Genomic DNA, 20,917 nt, shown 5'->3' with positions numbered 1-20,917 from the left:
AGATAACCAGCTTTTAAAATTAGTACATTTGATAATGAAAGCAAAGGAAATCCCAGTAAGATTCCTTTTTTGTCAATCAGGACACATTTAAGATACTCACATAATTTTTAAACTAACTACAGTATTAGCAGAGAAACTATATCCTACCAGGCTGCCTCAGATAACAGCAATGATGATTTCTTTATTTTTAAGGCATTAAATAATGTAAATAATAATTTCTAAAGAGTGCGTGAAATCTAGTAACAGAGTATAATGCTCACAGGATAATTCATTAGATGAAATTCCCATTTCCATTCTAATTACCTGTATATGCATATTGAACCAGAGCCCACAATGCATTTGGCTCCACACCTTCCATCTTGATTTCTTCCTGTCTTGCTTCCCTTACATCATTAGTGAACATTGCCGCAAAATAGTCCGAAACAGAGGAGAGAACCAATCTGAGTACATCATGCAGGAGAAAAAGGAGACAAAGAGAAAAACAAACAAACAACTTAGTCAACCTGATGTTTCTTAATTTATGATTCATTACTTTGCCCTTTGAAGAAACACTGCAGTGAGAAAAATATTTTAAAATTGACAAACTGCTCCATGCTCTAGGTCCCCTCTAGGAATAATGAAGTACATTCTACGTTTGCTGCTGAAGTAAACGAATTACCCTTTCAAAGCTCAACGATTTTTAATAGCCAACACAGAAACAACCCACAAAACACACATTAATTGGAAACTGAATATAAATATACATTTTGGAAATAAAAAGAAAGTTTAATTCCACTTATATTACATCAGTTACTTTTTTTAAACATGAAAGAATGACTAGTCCTTCTCAAAGTGCTTTAAACTGCTTTACACATGCATTCATTTGCTAATACTAGAACAGAACTAGGCGCAGTAAACGTGGAGAAGGTACAGAATAATCTCTTTTGTAAGTATGCATTTAGCCTTTCGCTAATAATTGTCAGTATTTCAAGATACTGAGTAAGTAAACACATTGGTGCAAAACAGACATTTCTCTGGATATCTGAAAGTAAAACACTGAGTACATATAATAATGCCACTCCTCAAAATGTGCAAGAATTTTGATACCTTGGACTAAGGTGAAAGAGAAAGAAAATCAATGTAGGACGGGAATATTCAACCCACAGTTCCATTATATGAAACCTACCATAACTATTCATGAGGTCCCCAGCAGAGCTTCAGAAGAGCTCTTGTGGTTTGGATCAACTTTTGTGCTGCAGGAGTTCGCCGCTGCCTTGCTCACAGGGGACTCTCAAATGTAAACGTACTTCCGTATGTACTAGGCTACGCAAACAGCAAGTCCAAGAATCAAGACTACTGCAAATACCCTACAGAGTCCATTTGCGTACATTCAATGAATCTAATACTTCACAAAATGTCAGTTTATTCTGTACTGAATCATTACATTGGCTTGTTAACATGACAGAGGTCAGGAGCCACAAAACAAATTACTTGAAAAGGTGAGCACCAGTGCTTAGGAGTAAGTTTAACTGTGTAGTAGTGGGGAGGATTTGCTTGTACACAAAGTAATGAGTTACAAAAACCTTCTCTTAGTTAAGCAACTGCAAAGTAATAAATCATGAACTAATTTGAAATACTTCTTTCTTGCTAATTTTCTGACCATTGACCATTTGGTCAGGCCTACAGTAGGGTAATCCTTTTTTTCTAGTTGCCAAGGCAACAGAGTTTGTTTAAGAGCATATGGGGAAGAGATTAATTTTACTTTAACATCTCACATGATTGAAGTTTTGTAATGAGAAATAAAGTTCGGTTCTTTTAAAGACCACACTGTTCTTGAAATACGAGATTTATTCTGCAGCTGGCTTACTCAGAAATATTAGAACACTCTGCCAGTGAAGCACCCAGGCATCACTCGTAGGCATTTTAACCTTGGGTTTAATGACACCTGCAGCTGCATGAAAATGCTACCTCCCAGAGATCTGTACAACTTTAGTGAAATTAGAAAGTGCATTCATGTCATTATCAAGGGACAGTTTCTGCAACTGTTTTTGATGTTTGAGTAAGATAACAAGGTCAGATTTGTATGTACAAAATAGGGCAAGTGCGCCGATGGGCAGATCCAAATAACCCAAATATCTCTGCAGGTCCAGTTCAGAATTTGTTTTTAAAAAACCAAACCAAACAACTTCAAGTCACTATTGCCAGAGGTCAAGATTTTAACTTCTGTGCAGAATCGAGCTTGAAAAAGAAAGGTCTCTGCGATGGGAAACAGAACCTAAGACCTGATCTTACCACAGCTGGGGTTTTTGGTGGTGGTGTTACTTTTTCCTTCCCCCAGCAATGCACCTGGTTCAGGTAGCTGCACTATTATTTAGAAAACAGATGGACTGTACATATCCTAGCAACAACTGTTGAAGAAATGCCAATAACCTGAGGCTCCAAACATCTTTTCCCAACTGTCTGATATCAGCAAATGTCTCTCTGTAATTTACAGTCTCAAAGTCTTCCAAAAGAACTGACTGGAAGTTTAAAATGCAAACCATTTCTATTTTTGGAAGCTTGTGTTTGGGTTCATGAGAAGGAATACATGCTACACAGTATTAACTGCTTTCCAGGGTGATTTCCATACACCAAAACAGGGTGTGCAGCCGAGGAGCAGACTGACACAAGTAATATGCCAAAGCATAAATTATAATGAAAACAACTTTGTAATATTTCAGCCAAGAAGCATGTTCACAATGAAAAGCCTTGAAACAGGTAACCACACTTCTCTCTTAACTCAACTAACTTAGAAAAAAGTTCTCTTGAAGAAAGAAAGGGGATTGAAAGATACAGTGACAATGTATCAAGGTGACACAATTAGCATAAAAGAAAACAAAGGCAGACTTCCAGCAAACTGGCCTTTTCTTGTCCCGTGTTTTTCCCACTAGTCAATAAAAATCAATTACTACTTTACTGCTGTGCTTTAAGCCTAGCTGGTAACAAAATGTCCTAACCCCAGGACATTTACAATAATTGACACCCACTTGTTCATTAATCTTTTAATCTCATACCTAGTAACTAATTTTTCTTTCAAGCTTTTTATGGATTGTCTGAAATTAAACTGTATTCCTACACACAGATTATATAGCATGAAGCAGCCAATACCTTCATGTAACTGAAGAATCCATGGAAGACTTTCCCCATCCATAGTTGACCTTTTTGCTAAAAGAGATCTAAAAGAGCTAAGTGAGAAATATGATTTTTCAAGAGAAAATCTGTGCAATGACTATAAAAGCTACACTTATACTTACATCTCCTTGTTAAATAGAGCCATTGTGGCTCTGTTTGTATTTAACATAAAGATAACCTCTGTGTTATTTATTCATCACAAAAATTAACTTATTCCTCCTTATTAAGAGTTCACTGGGAACTACTGATGCTATAAAATTGTGCTTTTTCTCAGTTTAGAAACTGAAGAGTTTTGTATTCTGAGTTTGCGGTGTCTTTATTTTTTTCACCTATGAGTGATATTTCTTCCATAACTGGCCCAAACCAAAATGCCTTTGAAATCCATATACACTGACATTAGAGAAGCCACTTAACAGTAAAAACCAAACCAGACCAAAACAAAAAGAAAACATGCACCCCAAAAGGCAAGAAAAAACCTTAATGCACTTAGCGTTGTATGACTGTGGATGCTGAATGTAACGATCCTGACTCTCCTTCTTGCTGAACGACCAGCTACTGCCAAGTACTCAGTTCTGCATAGATAAGATTACAGGAATTTGGCTACTGGATTATATGCAGAAGGCTGGCTGCTCTTTTTCAGTGCACAGGAAAAATGAGAGAAAAAAGAACACATGGATACCAGATTTTTTCACCTGGGAGACCATAACACGCCTGAACAATTAGTTTCTCTGGAAGAAACACTCAACAGCTATGGGCTAAACACTGACAAAATCTGGGTGTTTCAGCACGTGCCCCTGTTCTAACATGAGGTTCTATTGCTGCTGCTGTCTTTAATTTCTGTGGTTTGTACTAATCCAAAGCCAGAGAGACTTACCGTAACAGCTTATTTTGAAGAGTTTTCTACTGAAAGCCGGTAAAATATATATAAGCAGGGTGGCATGCCTGAATTATACTGTACTTCTTGTTGGAACTGCCACAAGCTGCATCATCTATACAGCTTTCTAGGTCTTCAAAGCAATTATTAAGTAAAATGCTGATAGCTGTCAAACCTGGCAATTTACAGATTTAGTATCTCTCCACCTGATTCACCCGACAGAATGAAGTGAAACTTCTTAACATCTTAAAGATAAATGGGACAATTCCTAGGCAACGTCTTGTTTGTGGCTGTGTAACACCTGAAAATAGGGAACTCATTAATAGCATTCATTGAAGATGTAAGGTGATGCCGAATAGTTTATGCATCCTATTATGAAGCACCTCATACACTGGTGGCTTCACCTAGTTTCTATTCTTGATAACAAAGCATGCTAGTAATAAAAACAGTATATGCAAGTGGTATTATCCCACACTACTAATGTATATCTATTTATTTAAATTAAATTTGTTTAAAAGCAAGCAACACATAAAAATACATGCAGTATGGTTATGTTAAAATGATTTCCAATTACAGCTCTTCAAGAGAAATCAAATGTTTCAAAATTCATTTGCTGCTTCTATTTGCTGCTGATTACAATAAACCCTTTGTGAATTTTTTCAAAACAGCCACGCTGTTAGCAGCAATAGCACCCTTTTTAACATAAAGTAATCGTACAACTGCTTTTTTATATACTTTGACTTTTTAGGAAGACACTTTGTGTTAAACTTTTAGCTAAAAACAAAACTTGTAGCTAAAAACAAAAAAAAATGTTGTGGTGAAGGATTTACAAACTAAGGCAATATAGACTATAAAAGAAAGGAAGTATTATTAAAACGTGGTAAAGAAGTACAAAGACAAGTAAGCCTCAAGATAAAAAAAGTCTGCAAACCAGGATTTGCACTCTTCCAGACAAGTTTTCTAACCCCTAGAGCACATAAGCTTCCATTTGCCTTCTTTCCTTCATTCCCATAGCTTTTGTACTTCCATCTTTCAGTGTCCACAGGAAGAAAGAAAATGTGTCTGAACAGACTTTCAGATTGCTGGATAGAGGCTACAGAGCAGGCTTTAAATCCTCTCCAGCTAAGAATTTACACAGACCCTTTTCTTACGGTGAATGTTCCGATCAGCAGGTTACAAAATAAAACAAACTTCTGCTATGGATACAGCAGTTAGCTGAACATAGTAAATAGGAATGTAATGACTTAGACATCTGAAATTGCAGTGAACACAGAAAATATCAGGTTCAAAACAGAAAATCTGAAAACTACTCTCTATAAGTAAGCACGATTTATAATAATGAAAACTGTCCCCTCCTAAAACTTCTATGTGACCTCATATTAAGAAAACCCATTTTATCTTAAAAAAAAAAAAAAAAGAAAAAAGCTGTTCAGTGTAAATTAACTTTCTATTTTGTTAGACATCTTAGATCACCAAGCTATTAAGCTAATAGGTATTTAATACATCTTTCATTATTATATTTTAAGATAAATAATCAGTAGTGTTCTGAAATACACTGACTGCTCCAGCCTGCAGTCAATACTGAAGAAGTCAGAACTTGGATGTGGCAATGAAAAAAAGCCTACAGAATTTTTTTCTTATAACATCAGCTACAAATACATAAAGTCATTCTTCTTACTGAATTCCTAGAATTGCTGAACCGAATTTAGGATTTTCATCTTTCTCTTTCCCACTAAGGAAAAGTTCAGCTTTCAGTGAGGTACTCTGGACATACTCAGGTGAAGACTGTAGTTATTGCTACGTTTCCCTGCAAAAGTAGAACAGTGAGAGAAAGAACTTGCTGTGCAAAAGGCAAAGCTTATTTCCAAGTTTCTCCAACCTTATGGAGTGAGCTAAGGACAATCATAAGCCTCCCACCTCCTGCTACAAGCACGAGGTGTTCTTCTTTGGCCTTCAATTTCATGCATATTTAAAACACAAAACACCAACTACAGCAAGATGTTTTTCCTTCTAAGACCATAGCAAACAACAGGTGGTAGCGTATGCCTACAGCATTACAGAAATAGATACAACCATGGAGCAAAGCCAGTTCTCTAAGTAAACAAGAAACAGGTATGAAGCCCATTATAGAACTTTTCAGCATTTAGTCTTTCAGTTTCTCTAGTTAAAAAATAAGTATCTTGCAGACATTCGCAGCTGTCCCCTGCACCCTTTCCGCACTTTTTAACTGTTACATAATCCATACTCCAGAACTGTATGCTGCAAAGGTGCTACCACAGCCACATAAAGTAAAATTATTTCCTTATTTCATAACAAATTGATAATATTAATTAATAATATATTATATTCTTTATCACTATTTTTCATGTTTATAGCACTCCAAAACTCTTTGACTTCCAAATTACTTCTGCGGGTGCAAATCCACGAGGGGTGTTTGCATTCCCTGTTTTCATCTGATTCACTCTCCACAGGGACAATGTAGTTTTGCAACTAATTTGAACAAACTGAAGACCAATCTTTAGCAACTCTGTAGCCACAGGGAAAAACAAATCGTCTTGCTCACCATAGTGTCTCTCCAAAAAAGATTCAACATCATCCACAACTATGTGGCTCTAAGTGTTTACAAAGGAATTCAGGCTAGGGGTTGAAGGGAGGAGAGCAGGACCACACGTTTTAGCAGTAACTGCAGTAAGATTTACTTAAATCACCTTGAAAAAATCAGGGATAGTCTCGATGGTTTGAAAATGAAGTTTTATAAAACGAAGTCTTAGAGAGCAATACCAAGTTACAGTATAACTGCCTCTATGCTCAAGTCAGTTCCCATCCCCATGTATTATCAATCCCTCAGTTGTATCAGCACAACAGTGTGGATTATACCTGAATAAAAGCAGTGATATGGCTTTTCAAGAAAAATACCAAACCCAAACGAGCAACCTCTTCCCATCTTTTTACTCTTGCAGCATTAACCTGTAGTTTCACTGTTGGGGTAGGAATGAGCAATGGAAAACAGGAAAGCTTTAGGTTGTTATTTCTGTTGTGGACCTCTTGTGAAAAGACAGCTTACTTAAACCTAGGGTCCTATTAGAGCTATTAACACTGTGCATTAAATATGGTAATGTGCTTCACTTACTCATACTTTTGTTTCACTATTTTTGGAATTTTCCTAGCTTTTAAGAGACATGCTATATGATCTGCTCATTACACAGACAGGCAAGGCAATGTTTGGTCTAATTTAGCCATCTAACATTTACTGTCACTGTTCAGTATTATACTATCAAAGGACTCTTCTTACTACAGGAGCAAATAAACTTTACGTGGACAGGCGACTGTCCTTATTGCTAATTATGACTCCAACAACTTCATTGGTTAATACAAAGAAAAAATTAAATCTAAAATTTTTTTTTACATCATTCTATGATATAGAAACCACTACTACTTAGAATATTCTGGAGATGCATTTGGGACTTTTGGGGGTTTTATTTTGTTACACAAATATATTACTATATGCTTGAAGAGAAAAAGGAGAACATGAAAACATCACAATTGTTTTGATGCTGTATCACATATAAAAAAACCATTAACTCTTAGTTTCCAAAAAATCCATTAAACATAAGTGTATTTGAAGTATTCTAAACTGTTCAGGATGTTCTGACATTCCTTAAACAAAACACAGGACACACCTTGAAGGTGCATTTGTAAACAAATATGAATTTTATTTCAGATTATAATAAGCTTACCTGTGAGCTGGAATTCTACGATCACCAGCAACTAACACCACATCACACAGCTGTTTGTGTCTAAGATAATTCTCCATCTTTTTAAAAGTCTGTTCAGCGTGGTTGAGAGCCTGGAAAAATTCATCTGAGGTACAGGGCTCCATAGTTTGACAAGATGATAAGGTATGGCTGCTGTTGGAGGTTCTGCTGAAAACAATAACAGAAATCCTAGTTCACACGATACTGAGGTACAGTGATTCTGTCTACAGATGATAAAAATCACATGTGATTTAAAAAATGATATACATGATTTAATATACATTCCCTTGCTATTTTATTCCTCTTAATTTTCATACTTTCTCTCTTCAAACCTAATCTAAACCCTTGTGAAACAGGTACGATCATTTAATATTGTACTCTTCGACCAACAGACACAGAAAGATCAGTCCAGTGGTGGTATCTATAGCATTGTCAAGTGGTTAAGAAAGAACAGACATCTACCAAGATCCTGCAAACTAAAAAAGCAACAGAAGGATGCAATAAGGAATCAAACATCTCACTGCCACATGTTGAAGTCTTACTTCACACGTATGTTAAAGTCTTGTTTCACACTTAGGCTAAAGTGGCTAGAACAAAACTCAGCATATATGGTGCTAGTAAGAGCGTGTGGGCATGCAGCGGGGGGAAAAAGAAGTAATCAAGAAACACATCAATATACCACCACTCCTACTGCATGAAGCCTCGTGTCTGAAGTTAGAAGCCAACACAGGAAAAACAAGGGTGGATGGGAAATAAAATTATTCTGAGCCATTCCCGCAGCACCTTGGGAGAAAAGGAACAGAGAAAATGCAAAGGGAATGCACCGGCATAGGACATAAAGGAAATGAATCCTAATAATGTGCACTGTAGGAAGCACTTCCTCTTGCTCACAGCTCTTTAACTCATTACTACTTACTTTTCCACAATGCAAGCACATTTTTCACAATGTCATGAACTCAGGTAGCACATTCAGGGCTAAATCTACCAAGAGACTTAGCTCAGGCCTCAGTCTAAGATACTAATTTCAAGACAGCTCCTCAAAAACAAAGTCTGAATTTTCAGCAGAAAATGTCCTGTACTGGATTTAAACCGGTATCTAGTGAGGGATCAGAAATGAGCCTACTTCCCTTGGAGGACTTTATCTTGCATGCGCACTCTGAAGTTGCGGTCAGCCATTTATTTAAGCTGCGTCAATTTCTTCTCAGCCCACGTGAGTCACTTGCTCTGCTTCACCACTGGCCCTCTGACAAACTGAAACAAGTATTCTCTGTGGCCATTTTGGAAAGTGAGTCAATGAACTCATATACATGAAAAATGTAACCATGTAACCACAAAAAAACATTACACTGGCAAAACCCGATGGCATTCTCACAGTGAATGAGCAACAAGTACTCAGAGAAAGCAACTCGTAAACCACCAGGCCTGCAAAAGAAAAACAAGTGGAAAGAACTGGTCAACAAGAAAATGCTCAGGAAATTCATGTTCCCTATCACAATCCATTACATCCTCAATTGTGTTGGCAAAGGTTGGGGTTTTGGTGGTTTTTTTTTTTTTGTTGAACCATATTTTAACCCAGATTCCTCAAATTAACCCTATTCTTGGTCATAGAAAGAATTTTACATGGTATCAGGGATTGATCTACATCACAATCTAACCAAGAGTTGTGCAGATAGAGCTGATGTAGCAACAAACTAGCACGCAGAAGGAAAAACCCGAGCCAGCAGTTTGCTGGACTGCACCCTCACTAGAGCATTGCCAGACTGCACACATGTGCGGTTTGCAGAGAACTCAGCAGCAGTCACCAGTCTTGTTCAGTAAGGAAAAATAAGTGCAGCGGCGTCTATTTTCTACTACTCACCATAAAGCACTTAAGATATAGAAAAGAGTTAGGTCTCGCCTGAAGAAGTCCGACCCTATATACCTGTCCTCCAGCCATTAACTTACAAACCATTTTCCACAAGGAAGGAAAAAGGAAAGAAACATGAAGCTTCAGTGGTCCATAAAGAGAACATGAATGAGTCCAATAGTTGAGATACTTGCAAAAAAGGGAAGATAGAGCTTCAAAGGCTATTTATACCTATTACAAACTGTTTTACAAATCTGTTTCACAGTTCCATTTAGCCACAGCCATGACAGCTCTGGCAAATACACAGCAAGGAAAGAACAGAGAAAGGGGAGGACCTTTTTTTCTCTCTCCCAGTAGTAGTACTGAAATGGCTTCCAAAATTCTTGGCCTACATCCCTTCCAATCAGAGAGAGGAAACCTGGGTATCTAGCACTGACCTGTGAATCCTATGCTCTAAGAAAACAGTCAGCCATGAGGTCCTGCAGCACTGAGTATCAAGGCAGCTCTGCTCCTTTTGGATCTGCCTCTCAACTCAAATTTAAGCGTAGTATGAATTTCCCCTATACACTGGCTAGAGGGGAACATCACACATACTACTAAAAAAATTACATTAAAGACTGAGGCTCTCAGCACACAAGATAAATGTACCAAAGAACCCTTTCTGCAGATTCCTTTAAGAGAGTATTTTTAAAACGTTCAGTGGAAATACTGTTAAGAATATCTTAGACTGTCAGTTGGTAGGGTTTCCTTTCTGCAGTCTTAAACTTCAGTCACACTTTTCTTAAGTCCTTTTTTTCTTTCCCTATTTATGTCAAAAAGATCCCATCTAGCACTGACCAATTTTTATTAAGTATGGTACAATTTCATGGTGATTATAAAAATAAAGTTACCCTAAGGACAAGATCTTTCCCATGCTAGCTACACATTTTACTACCCTGGTGATTCATATAGTAAAGATGCTAGCTTTCTTCAACTGCTTTGGCTAATTAAGAATTTATGTAAGAGTATGCCTTTTGAAACCAAAATTATAAGCCATGCTGTAAAACCATTCATTTCTAAAGGATTTTATTTCTTGGAATAGAATGTTTGGAATAAAGAGCTCTGCCTAATCTAATAGTTCATTGCAGAGAAATGGAGCAACTAACTGGGCTAGTAAAGTGGCCAGAAATGAGTTTCAAAAGTTAAAGCACTTATGATGACAACCATTGAAGAGCTCAATACACACCTCTCTTCCTGCTGCTGTTTCAGGGTTCATTGTTGTAGCTTAAAGCCACAGCACAGTTTTCAATATAAAAATAAACGAAATTACAACACATACAAGCCTTCCTTCCTCCCACTTTTAATAAACTTACTCTCTCAAGAGAGGCACCAGTGTTCTTCCAGTTTTACTGGGGAGAAACACTATCTGTTCCTGTTAACAGGATTTGTTATTTTACTTATTTTAAAGCATTGATATTCATTCTAAAGGGGAGTTACAAAGGTTATTTTACAGCAATTACTTATTAGCTAACAACCTATAAATTCCAGTAAGTATTAACTTGGCTATAACAAAGGTTGCTAATGTGTTTTTCATGATTTTTATGCATTTAAAATTATTTTTAGGATGGCATCTTCTAGGCTAAAAGTCTCCATGCTTGTTTTTGAAATAAAAATGAAGCCATGAAGACTTCATTATGAGTAAGAAAAAAAAAAAATCAAATACACATTTCAAGCTATTCATTTTGGAACAAAGAGAGAGGAACAAAATCCTAAATTTGAAATTAATTCTATTTTTTTTAAATAACTGTAAAATTGTCTAAAAAAGTTCTCTGAAAATTTTGTGTAAATTCACTTGTATTTAACACTGTTCTACTGTCGCAATCAGTTCACCTAATTCAGATGTGACTTCAGCTGTATTTCTAAAAAAGGTCAACTTCTCCGCAAGGTAATTTGAAAGCCTATGAATCTGCAAAAACGTAATTTTACTGCATGATAAGAGTGATGCAGTTAGATCAAGGCTATGCAGTACAGATGCTGGCCTTCTATACAATACCACTTTGTCTTTTCTAACCTCTTGCAGCACATAAAAGCTTATTTCCTTTCATTAAAAAGCCAGGTTTTGTTTGACAGAAGCAACATAGAATCATAGAATGGTTTGGGTTGGAAGGGACCTTAAAGCTCACCTACTTCCAACCTCCTTGGCCAGGGGCAGAGACACCTTTCACTAGACCAGACTAGACATGCTGAAGTGCAGCTGGTTACTAGAGCTTTGACTGGACAAAGCAGACAGGAAGCGTTACAACGGCATTTCTATGTGCAAAATTTTGATGGAGAGAATACCCCAAATATACTGCTACTATGTCTACTCAAGTGGCTGGTTCACAGTATCAACAAATGAAGTCTGTTTTTCAAAAGATTTATATGCTCTGTCTCTTTTTCCCCACTCCATCTACCAAAAGTGCAGCTCTTCTCCTTTCTCCTTAGTTCCTTAAGTCATTGTCTCACTAAAAAGGGACAGCAAATAAGATGTGCTTTGCAGCCAGCTCCGCAGCAGAGCTTTTGCTCTTTCTCAGCAAAGGCGATGAGCTGGGTTTTAATCCATTAACTTAGATGCCATTTGCAAAGAGTGATGTTATCTTTGAGACTTCTGCATACCCTCACAAAAAGATGAAAACAGCCCATAGGTTTTGGGGGGGAAATGGCAAAGGTGATGCAGAACATAACTGCATAAACATGGTACCTTTTAGTTTGGTTTCTAAAGCAAATGCTCTATCTACACTGTTGAAATCTGTGGGCAGCACTACACACCAACCCAAATGGCTTTCACAGATGCATGAAAGCAGTGCAAAATAGGAACTGAGCAAGAATAACTTATGCATAGAACTGACTTAAATTCTGTTTTGCATATGTTTCTCTAACACAAACTGAGTGTGGATGAAAGCATTAGAAGTAGCAAACACTGGGAAAACTGTAGAGATGGGAAAAAAACCCAAACACATGGTTTTCTCCTCACTGCCATGGTTCCACTGAACACCACTTTGTTTCTCAGAAAATGAAGTAACTGACACCAACATTTTAAACCTGAATGCATGCATAAAGAATATTAACTTTATAAATATGACAATAACCAGAAAAATCAATAAAGCAATTCAAACTTCTCAATAGATAGATAGTAAAAAAGTAAGTATCCCAAAATTTCAATGAAGAAAAATAGCAGAAGTACTAATTTTTTTTCATTATTTCACACCTCAAAAAGGTTCAAAATAATAGAAGCAATCTAGATGTAAGCGATGAAAATAAATATGTGTGTGCAGGAAAATAGGTGCAACTGCCTTGTGTTTAGAGAAGACAATAAAAGGAAGAGAAATAAGGCAAGTGCTCTCCATCCACCTGCTCACATTCTTGTAATGCAAACACAAGTATAATGCCAATGAAATCAAAAGCCAGCGTTTGACTGATCAAATCAAAACTCTGCAATCATAAATGAAGCATATGGAATTTACTCCAGTGAATCACCAGTAAGCTGTAAATTTCACTATTACTAAAAAACAGTAAAAGCATTTGTTCTTTGACTAGAACAGATGAATCTTCAGTACCTGGACTTCCTAATTAAAACCAAAAAAGTCCTATGCAGCCAAAAGATAAGCTAATTGCCTACTTTGAGACAGGACACTGTATTTGCTAGACAGCATAATAAGCACAAGATCTGAAGGTATTTTTCTTTTTTTTTTTTTTTTTTTTGGTTAATAACATAATTAGAAGATCTGTTGCAATTTCAAATCTTTAGGCTAGGGTAGTCAATAGCTTAGGTCACACACATCAGAGAAGATAGAGCGTATCTCCCCTTGAACAAATTACATATCAAGATAAATTGCATTTTTACAACTTCCTTGCCACATTAAGATGGCTTCCTGCATTGCAGTTCTTACATACAATGTTTCCAAATAATTTAAAATCTATTTTTTTAACAATCTGGTTGTTCACGCTGCTGTCTTCAAGCTAGCCGATGTTTTATTGCCCACCAAGACCAGAACAAAACTTGCTAAAATAATAATACACCAGGTTCCACGATTTCATGTATTTTGTAAGGAGTAAAATATTTCCTTCTTCAAAGTTAATAAGACAAGAACCTCAGCTACAGAGAATGAGGTTTGTTGAAAAGAAGGATGCTGAAAGGATTCTTGGAAAAAGTAAGCAAGAGTAAAAATCAGGACACTATTCCAAAGGCTGGGAAGAGTATAAATGAAAGGAGGAAGCCACAGAAGGTGACAACAGAGACTGCTAAAAATCCAATGTGTATCATAATCCACAAAAAGGGAAGACAATAGCAAGAGGAAAAAAGTGACTCTGCAGAGACAGAAGAGCACAGAAAGGGTATACAGGCATGTGAATTTGAGGGCTAGTGATTTACTCTATGCCAAAAAGAATTTTAGCAACTGCCAGAACTACAATCTTGCAATCAAAAGGCATAGGTTCAAGTAAACACAAATATATCTGCATTAGCCTTAATCTAACTAGCATGAGAAACAAGAGACACGAGAAGCTGGAGCACAGACTTCAGTGTCACCTATGCTAGCCCAAAGACATGTACAGCCTGCTATACAAATACTACCGCATCTTTACTTGTTAATATGAAACAACATAGGCATGTTTCACCACAGCTAGATCTCTGATTATAGCACTGATGTTCCCTGACTTACTTTTAAGATGTCTTGGATTTAGTGCAATGAATTTGTTTACCCATACAAATGTCACCACTAATGCGCATTTTGTCTGGGGAACATCTATTCCAAACAAATAGATGGAATCCCCTGTGACTTTGTAAAGTCCATGCCGAAGCCTCTTCATTACAACATCTACTGTTCAAGCTTACCACATTAAATCTGCCTCATCTATGCCAAGTAACTGTGTTGCGCTAACCCTTTTCAAATGCGTACAGACAGCCCAAGCAAAGGTGTAACAGGCATCAAGGAAAATGAAAGAATTTTAGCAGCGGCATGGAAGAAAACAAGAGGCTAGAGATTTTCCCCTGTAAAATAACTATTCTTTCAATAACAAAGTTTTTTATTTTCATCGAATTCGTGCCTGTATCTAGCAAAAATGACCTTTTTACAGTTTTTCAGCTAATCTCAAGTATCATACTACTATCATGCCACTACTAGGGAATCTATGAGCTGTCCTTATTTACAGTTTGCATTATGTTGTGATAGGAGATACACAGAAAATACACAGCACAGTTGGGGGTCCTAAGGAACTTACAGCCCCAGAGGTCAGTAAGACTGAGGTGAAAGTTAAAAAGACATAATCAAAGTTTTCTGTAGATTGAAAATTGGTGGGGAGGGTTAGGCTTAGACTGGAATTTACAGTGTACTACTCCAAGGCTGTTCATACAGAGCAGTAGAGTAGCTACCACATGGTACATTCAGACCTTGTCTTAAAATCAATTACAGATATCGTATTAAGCTATTCAAGCTTAGGACACAACTGATGAATTCTGACATATTCTTTGTATTTAACATTCAATATAAATATACATTTTATATTTGAATAAATTTCCATACTTAAATCTGCAGTAAACTAATTGAAATATTTTAATGCATGCCTGGATGAAATGAACCAGATGCAATATTCTGCACGCTAGGTATGCTCAAGGTATTTTTTAGCCTGATATCCACTGTGCCTTCAAGGTCTGTGGACTGCTACGAAGGCACTCACAAAAAGTCAAGAAAAACAAAGCTGTTGCTAATAGACTTAAATTTGCTATACCAGAGTCTGCACAGCTGTTGGGAAATTTTAAAGAGTGTACCAATCCAAAGTGATGACCATCACCTCAGGAATGCAGGAAAGTTAAACAGCAGCAGTACAGAAAATCAAAGAGACGAAAACCAGCAAAAGAATTCAAACCTCACCAGCCCAGTAAACAATCATTCAAGCTAATGCTGATTACAAACACCACACAGGAGTATGATGTCAACAGCATCATAGCCGACTAGCTCTGATCCCTGAATCCAGATAATCTATTTGCATCTCAGATGCAGCCTTTGGTGAAAGATCTGGTACTAAGGTTGGAACCTGTGTACTCCTTATGCCACCAAGCTCTATACTAATAGATTAATTCTACAGTGGCTCTCCTCTAAATGAATCACATAATGATCTAAAGCTTTTGTAATGACAAAAGACCTGATCAAAATGCTTTTCTACCTGTGTTATTTGATATGGAAAAGAAGAAGGATGATTGATACACACAAAATAGTAGAGCTGTTTCTATCGCTTTGTGCTTTTAGGGCTTGTAACTGGGTAGTAAGTTACAGAGGAACGAAGAAGTAAGGTAACTCCACAGCTTCTACAAGAAGTTTATAAAAAGGATTTTTTTGATACACATTATTTGTTTCTAGTGGGTATTAACAGGGTTTTCACATGGGAGGAGAAAACCCCTTTGAAAACTACATAGATGAAAGTAGTTTTATCCCCCCTCTCCCACAGTCCATAAGAAGTTATATTTTACACTAATAAAAAAACCTGTTTAATTAACTTCTTAACATCAGAAATATACCAGCTGTCAGGCAGACTTACACAGTCTGCCCGACAGCTTATCCATTCTTAACAAAGGGAGTGAACAAAACAGGTTTTGAGTACAGCTCCCCCCATGAGATTAGAGATACAGGTAAAAATATAAAGCAAATTTTTCATTACCATTACTCACATCTTAAACTGCACGAACACTGAACTCAAAATTCATCTAAAATACTTAAAGCACAAAACTAACGCACTAGGAAGAATTACAAGACAATAAAGGAATTACAAATAACTATATATGCTATATATGATTAAGCACATAATTAAAAAGATGTTTTAAATTTACGAAATTCAAATCCTATACTCACTTCCTGTAGTATACAGCTCTGCTGCAAAAAAAACCCAAACACCACCAATGCTATAGAGACCTCTCTCTTTGTTACACAAAGTAACAAATTAGTTCTGTCATGTGTAAATTCTTCTCCCCAACTGAGAAAAAATTCATAATTTCAATCTACATATTTCTCTCTTAAAATTACATGTTTTTTCTAAACTGATTGATTGCCTTGCTATGGTGAGAATATCTTATCTGTGGTAAGGTTATATATAAGAATTTCCCAAGCAGACTTGCTGAAATGGAAAGTAATGTTATGCCTATATCATATATATTATCCAGTGAAACAATTATTTGAAATTTCATACCTGAATATCACTTAAAAAGTTATTTATAGCTACATAGTTGTTACAACATGGCAAGACTGCTGTTATGAAGCATCAGTATGCAGGATTTCCTTTCCCTGTAATTCTAGTACTTTTGCCATTCAATGATAAAAGGAAATACACTGTGTTGACTACTAAGGATTTTTACTCTTCCCTCCCTTCCCTGAATCTTTAAAGGTTATATAAACTATAAATACTTAGTGTTTATATTATGGACTATTTTGCCCTTATACTAAATCAATTTTCCTCTTAGGGAATGCAAAACACTAAACTGCTGTAACTATATTGATCTGTCCTTAACTGGCTTTATGAAACAGCATACCCTTTAAAATAGCCATACTTTCTGAAATGCGTATCACTGCAGAGTTATCTTAAATATGAGAAAGCAAACAATAAAATTTACTTGAAATGGTAAGCTAACTATTGTGCACTACCTGCACTATGAAAGAGGAAAAATACTTCTAGTGATGAATGAATGGCTGACTTATGCAATAAAAGGAAATAAAAGAATTAAACTGATACTTAACAAGAAAGATTATTCACTTGCCTAATTTACAACTGGTAAACACCATTCATTTAAGAATGAATTTCACAGTTTCATCTTTAGTACTGATATGTAAGAACACCACTAAAACAGCTTTATAGACACAGTAAAACCAATTTTTTCTTTTTGAGCTAGGTACACAGTTTAAGACACCTGGACAGATAACTGCAATCACTTTAAAGCACAAATTAGTTGGCTTTCAATAGATTAAATATTATTCTTCCTTCAGGTTGCATATACACAACGAAAATGCAATCTTTGGTTTATAGTCTAAATAATTTTTTACAGTTTCATCTCCCTCATCTATAGAAATATGTGGGAGCACCACATAAGAGACAAGAAGCTTACATTTTCATAGTTTTCACTGGCATAGGACTAATTCTCAGCATAACTACATAATTAGTGTCGCTTCAAAACAATTTAGAAAGAAATCCATAACATTACCACGTAATGAACAGTACCTTGTCCATAGCAGCAGGTACTTGGTATACTATTTAAAACACAAGTGAGTGCATCCACATTTGTGCTTTATTTATTCACATTAACTAAAGCTGCCTTTTAAAAAGGTCCTAGTAAACACTCAGAAGCCTGATAATAAATCATTTTCTGTTTCTGATGCACAGCAGCTGCTAGGTTTCTGAGGCATTTTAACCTAGAAAAAGGTTAGCCCTACATATGCATGCGATCTGTAAACATGAAATGAAACCACATTTCTCATAATAGGAAAGTAATAATTAACCTGCATGAACTGCTGTCCGATTCATTTTCTTCTTCACTTGCTCTATCATCTGTCTCTTGTCTGTCAAGCCAACGCGCACCTCCACAGTCGTCTGCTGAGAATTCAAATGTAGAGATTTCTGAGGTGGATGCCATTGGCCAAGGAGGTGAATTCTGGAAATCCTGTTGGCTGGACCTTCTGTAACCAACTGATGTTAAAGGAAGGTTACCTGAATCTAAAAACTTTGTGCCACCAGTTGTTACATTTTGTCCTCTATTCCAGAAGTCTCCCTGGTGGTTTTCAATTGCGGAGTTAGGGGCTGACGCCTGATGACCAAACCACCTCCATCTGATTTTTAAAATCTGCTTCACATCAAACTCTTTACGAGAGCCAGACATCCTTAGTGAAAGCCAGTGATCGCTAGGCAACAGGGTAAGAAGCAGCACACATAAAAGATCTGTGCACCCAACCAAGACAAGAGAAACACATGCTCTGCCTGTCTGTGGCAAGCAGATTTTCTACAGGAGGGGAGAAAGCATTGCATTCAGACAAAAAAGGCTTCTTTAACGGCATATAATTTGAATATCAACAAAAGGCAATAGTGAAAAATCCTCAGATAAAAAGAGGACGTAAAACAATCACCTCAATCAAGAAAAATGCTAATCGGTTTACCCTAAAAGCTCCAAGGCTGTTTCTGTTGCTCTCCTCTGACCATTAGCTTTCAAACCCACAAACAGTATTCATTAAAGCCCTTTCAAGAGCTGAATACCACCCCCTTTTCTTAAACCACAAATGACAGAGAAGTAATTCCTGTACTGCATCTTAGAATCACTGCTTCTTATGCTGTTAACTCTTGCTACTCAGAGGGAAAAAAATCCCACAAAAAGCAAAATAACTTCTTCCTGCACTGCAGCAGAATAAATTTACAGGAAAGACTTAAAACCGGTCCAAAGATAACTGATTATGCTGGGGAGAAACTCAACTGTAAATAATTTTTTTTTTTCCCATTACAGGACATGCACTAACTTAAAAAGGACAAGAACAGCCTGGAAGGCTCAAGGGACTAGTACTGGGGGTTATAAAGCCTTTCATCTTGATGTGCTTTGATTCAAATCTAGGTCTGCAGTAACTGAAAATTTTATCTTAAATGAGCTAATGGTTTCCATTCACTTATATATCACTAAAAGTGAAAAGAAAAAGCTAACTGGTCATTTTCCAAGACATCAGAAACACCCCCTGCAAAACAGACAACAAAAGACGACTTCTCAAACGGCTTCTTTCTAATCATACACAATCAGCTGTTCCAGATCAGTATAAAAGTACTGTGATGGAACAGTGAAAAAGAGAGATGCATACTTTTGAGACAGAACTCCCTCTAGACAGATAATGTAATGTATTAAAATAGCCGACAAAAGTTTTTATTTGAATGAAGAAGAAAAGCCCAAAAGGACAAAAGAGACAATGACCTATTTACATTTCCTATGAAAACCAGCTTATTTTTCTCTATGACATATGGAGCTAGTTAGGTATAAAATGCTGAGACTCATTCCAATCACATGCAAATAGTAATAAGAATTTCAGAACAACAAAGACGCACTGGATTTGATCAGTCTTTCATAAACAGATCCACGTTTCAGTCTTCACAGTTGTGTTACTCTGTTCAACTCTCCAGGATATACAGGCAACAAATTTATAAAGAAATGCTTCTTTTCTACCTACAGTTTTCATCAAAAGTGAAAGTCACTATCCCTCAGATGAACATTATGAGCTATAGTATATGTGATCTTGTGATCACGTGTAGTATTCCTTGAAAGAGGTTCTATACAGAGTACAAAAACTTAAGCAGCGCACAATTTTACCACCAAAACCCACAAACACTCTTTCATACCCAGTGCCAGGAGTAAATCATGCTATTATCTTGGGAACCATGATGCTCAAAAGGCTACTTTTAACCCGGAAATCTCACTCATCACTGCTGAGAACACAGTTATTGTGCTTCTCACAAATGCTAGCAAAGCTAATTTCTACAGAAACAGCATTCCAGTTGTTCTCTACAGAGATGCTGTGTTGCAGAACACACACCTTGCCAGCATCCTGGCATACCATAAACTGTACATGAAGGGCTTTGCAGCAAAATGGTATAACATGCAGACCTTACTCATCTTGTACACATACAGCTAATTGTTAAAAGCTTAACTGCAGTGTTTAAACACCATAATTTGTCTAACTGCAAGTTGGGTGAAATGACAGTATAGCTTAAAAAGTAATAATAAACCAGCAACTTTTTATTTATCCTCTCCTTACATTTCGCATTGGTGTCAGGTGGTCATCAAGGGTGGAGAAGCAGGATGAGTGATTGCATTTGTTAACATTCATCACAGCAGCAATATATTAATTACCCATTTAACTATAAAAGTAAACTTTAAATATGTTTATTTCTGCTGGTACAGTAAATCCATTATACAGAAGGACTGACCTGGATTCCCTTTCTTGTATAACAGACTCATTTAAAATTCAAACTGTCCCAGAACAAGTCTAGTGGCAGATTTGCAAATTCTAGCGCTTTTACAGCACTTTCTCATTATTTATTGAGAACTGCAGCCTAATTACTGCTTTTCTTCAGCTGTAAAGCTATGGGCTCCAAGAGCAGTTAGAAAACAAAATGTGCTGTAGTTTTAAGAGTCCATAACACAAAACCGTTTTCTATTTTCTATAATTTTTCTAGATGTCTCAAACTCTTTCTCCTCCATACACTCTCCCAAATTACAGCTCTAAGACAGATTGCATAAATATCTAAAGTACTTCTTTTTCATAT

General features: G+C 36.5%; 1 protein-coding gene across 8 annotated transcripts in view; it reads right to left on the bottom strand.

Moving 5' to 3' along the window:
* Positions 1-20,917, bottom strand: part of KLHL5 (kelch like family member 5) — a 57,940-nt gene that overhangs the window by 20,948 nt on the left and 16,075 nt on the right. For 3 of the 8 annotated variants that reach the window (XM_061471170.1, XM_061471122.1, XM_061471141.1), the window contains 2 exons: positions 7,762-7,947; positions 304-440 (listed from right to left, as the gene is read on the bottom strand). In XM_061471170.1, coding sequence (XP_061327154.1) covers positions 304-440; positions 7,762-7,904 — 280 coding nt within the window. In that variant the 5' untranslated portion in view covers positions 7,905-7,947. Of the gene's footprint in view, positions 1-303; positions 441-7,761; positions 7,948-18,123; positions 18,518-20,917 lie in introns of those variants that run through there. The other 5 variants (XM_061471161.1, XM_061471130.1, XM_061471151.1 and 2 more) reach the window with 3 other exon arrangements.

Source organism: Pezoporus flaviventris, unplaced genomic scaffold, assembly GCF_033815535.1.
Source record: "Pezoporus flaviventris isolate CSIRO_AGI_PZ_B2104156 unplaced genomic scaffold, CSIRO_AGI_Pfla_v1 ptg000002l, whole genome shotgun sequence".
Classification (NCBI taxonomy): Eukaryota; Metazoa; Chordata; class Aves; order Psittaciformes; family Psittacidae; genus Pezoporus; species Pezoporus flaviventris.
The sequence above is the reverse complement of the archived record's forward strand: the minus strand, read 5'-3'. Positions and strand labels throughout refer to the sequence as shown.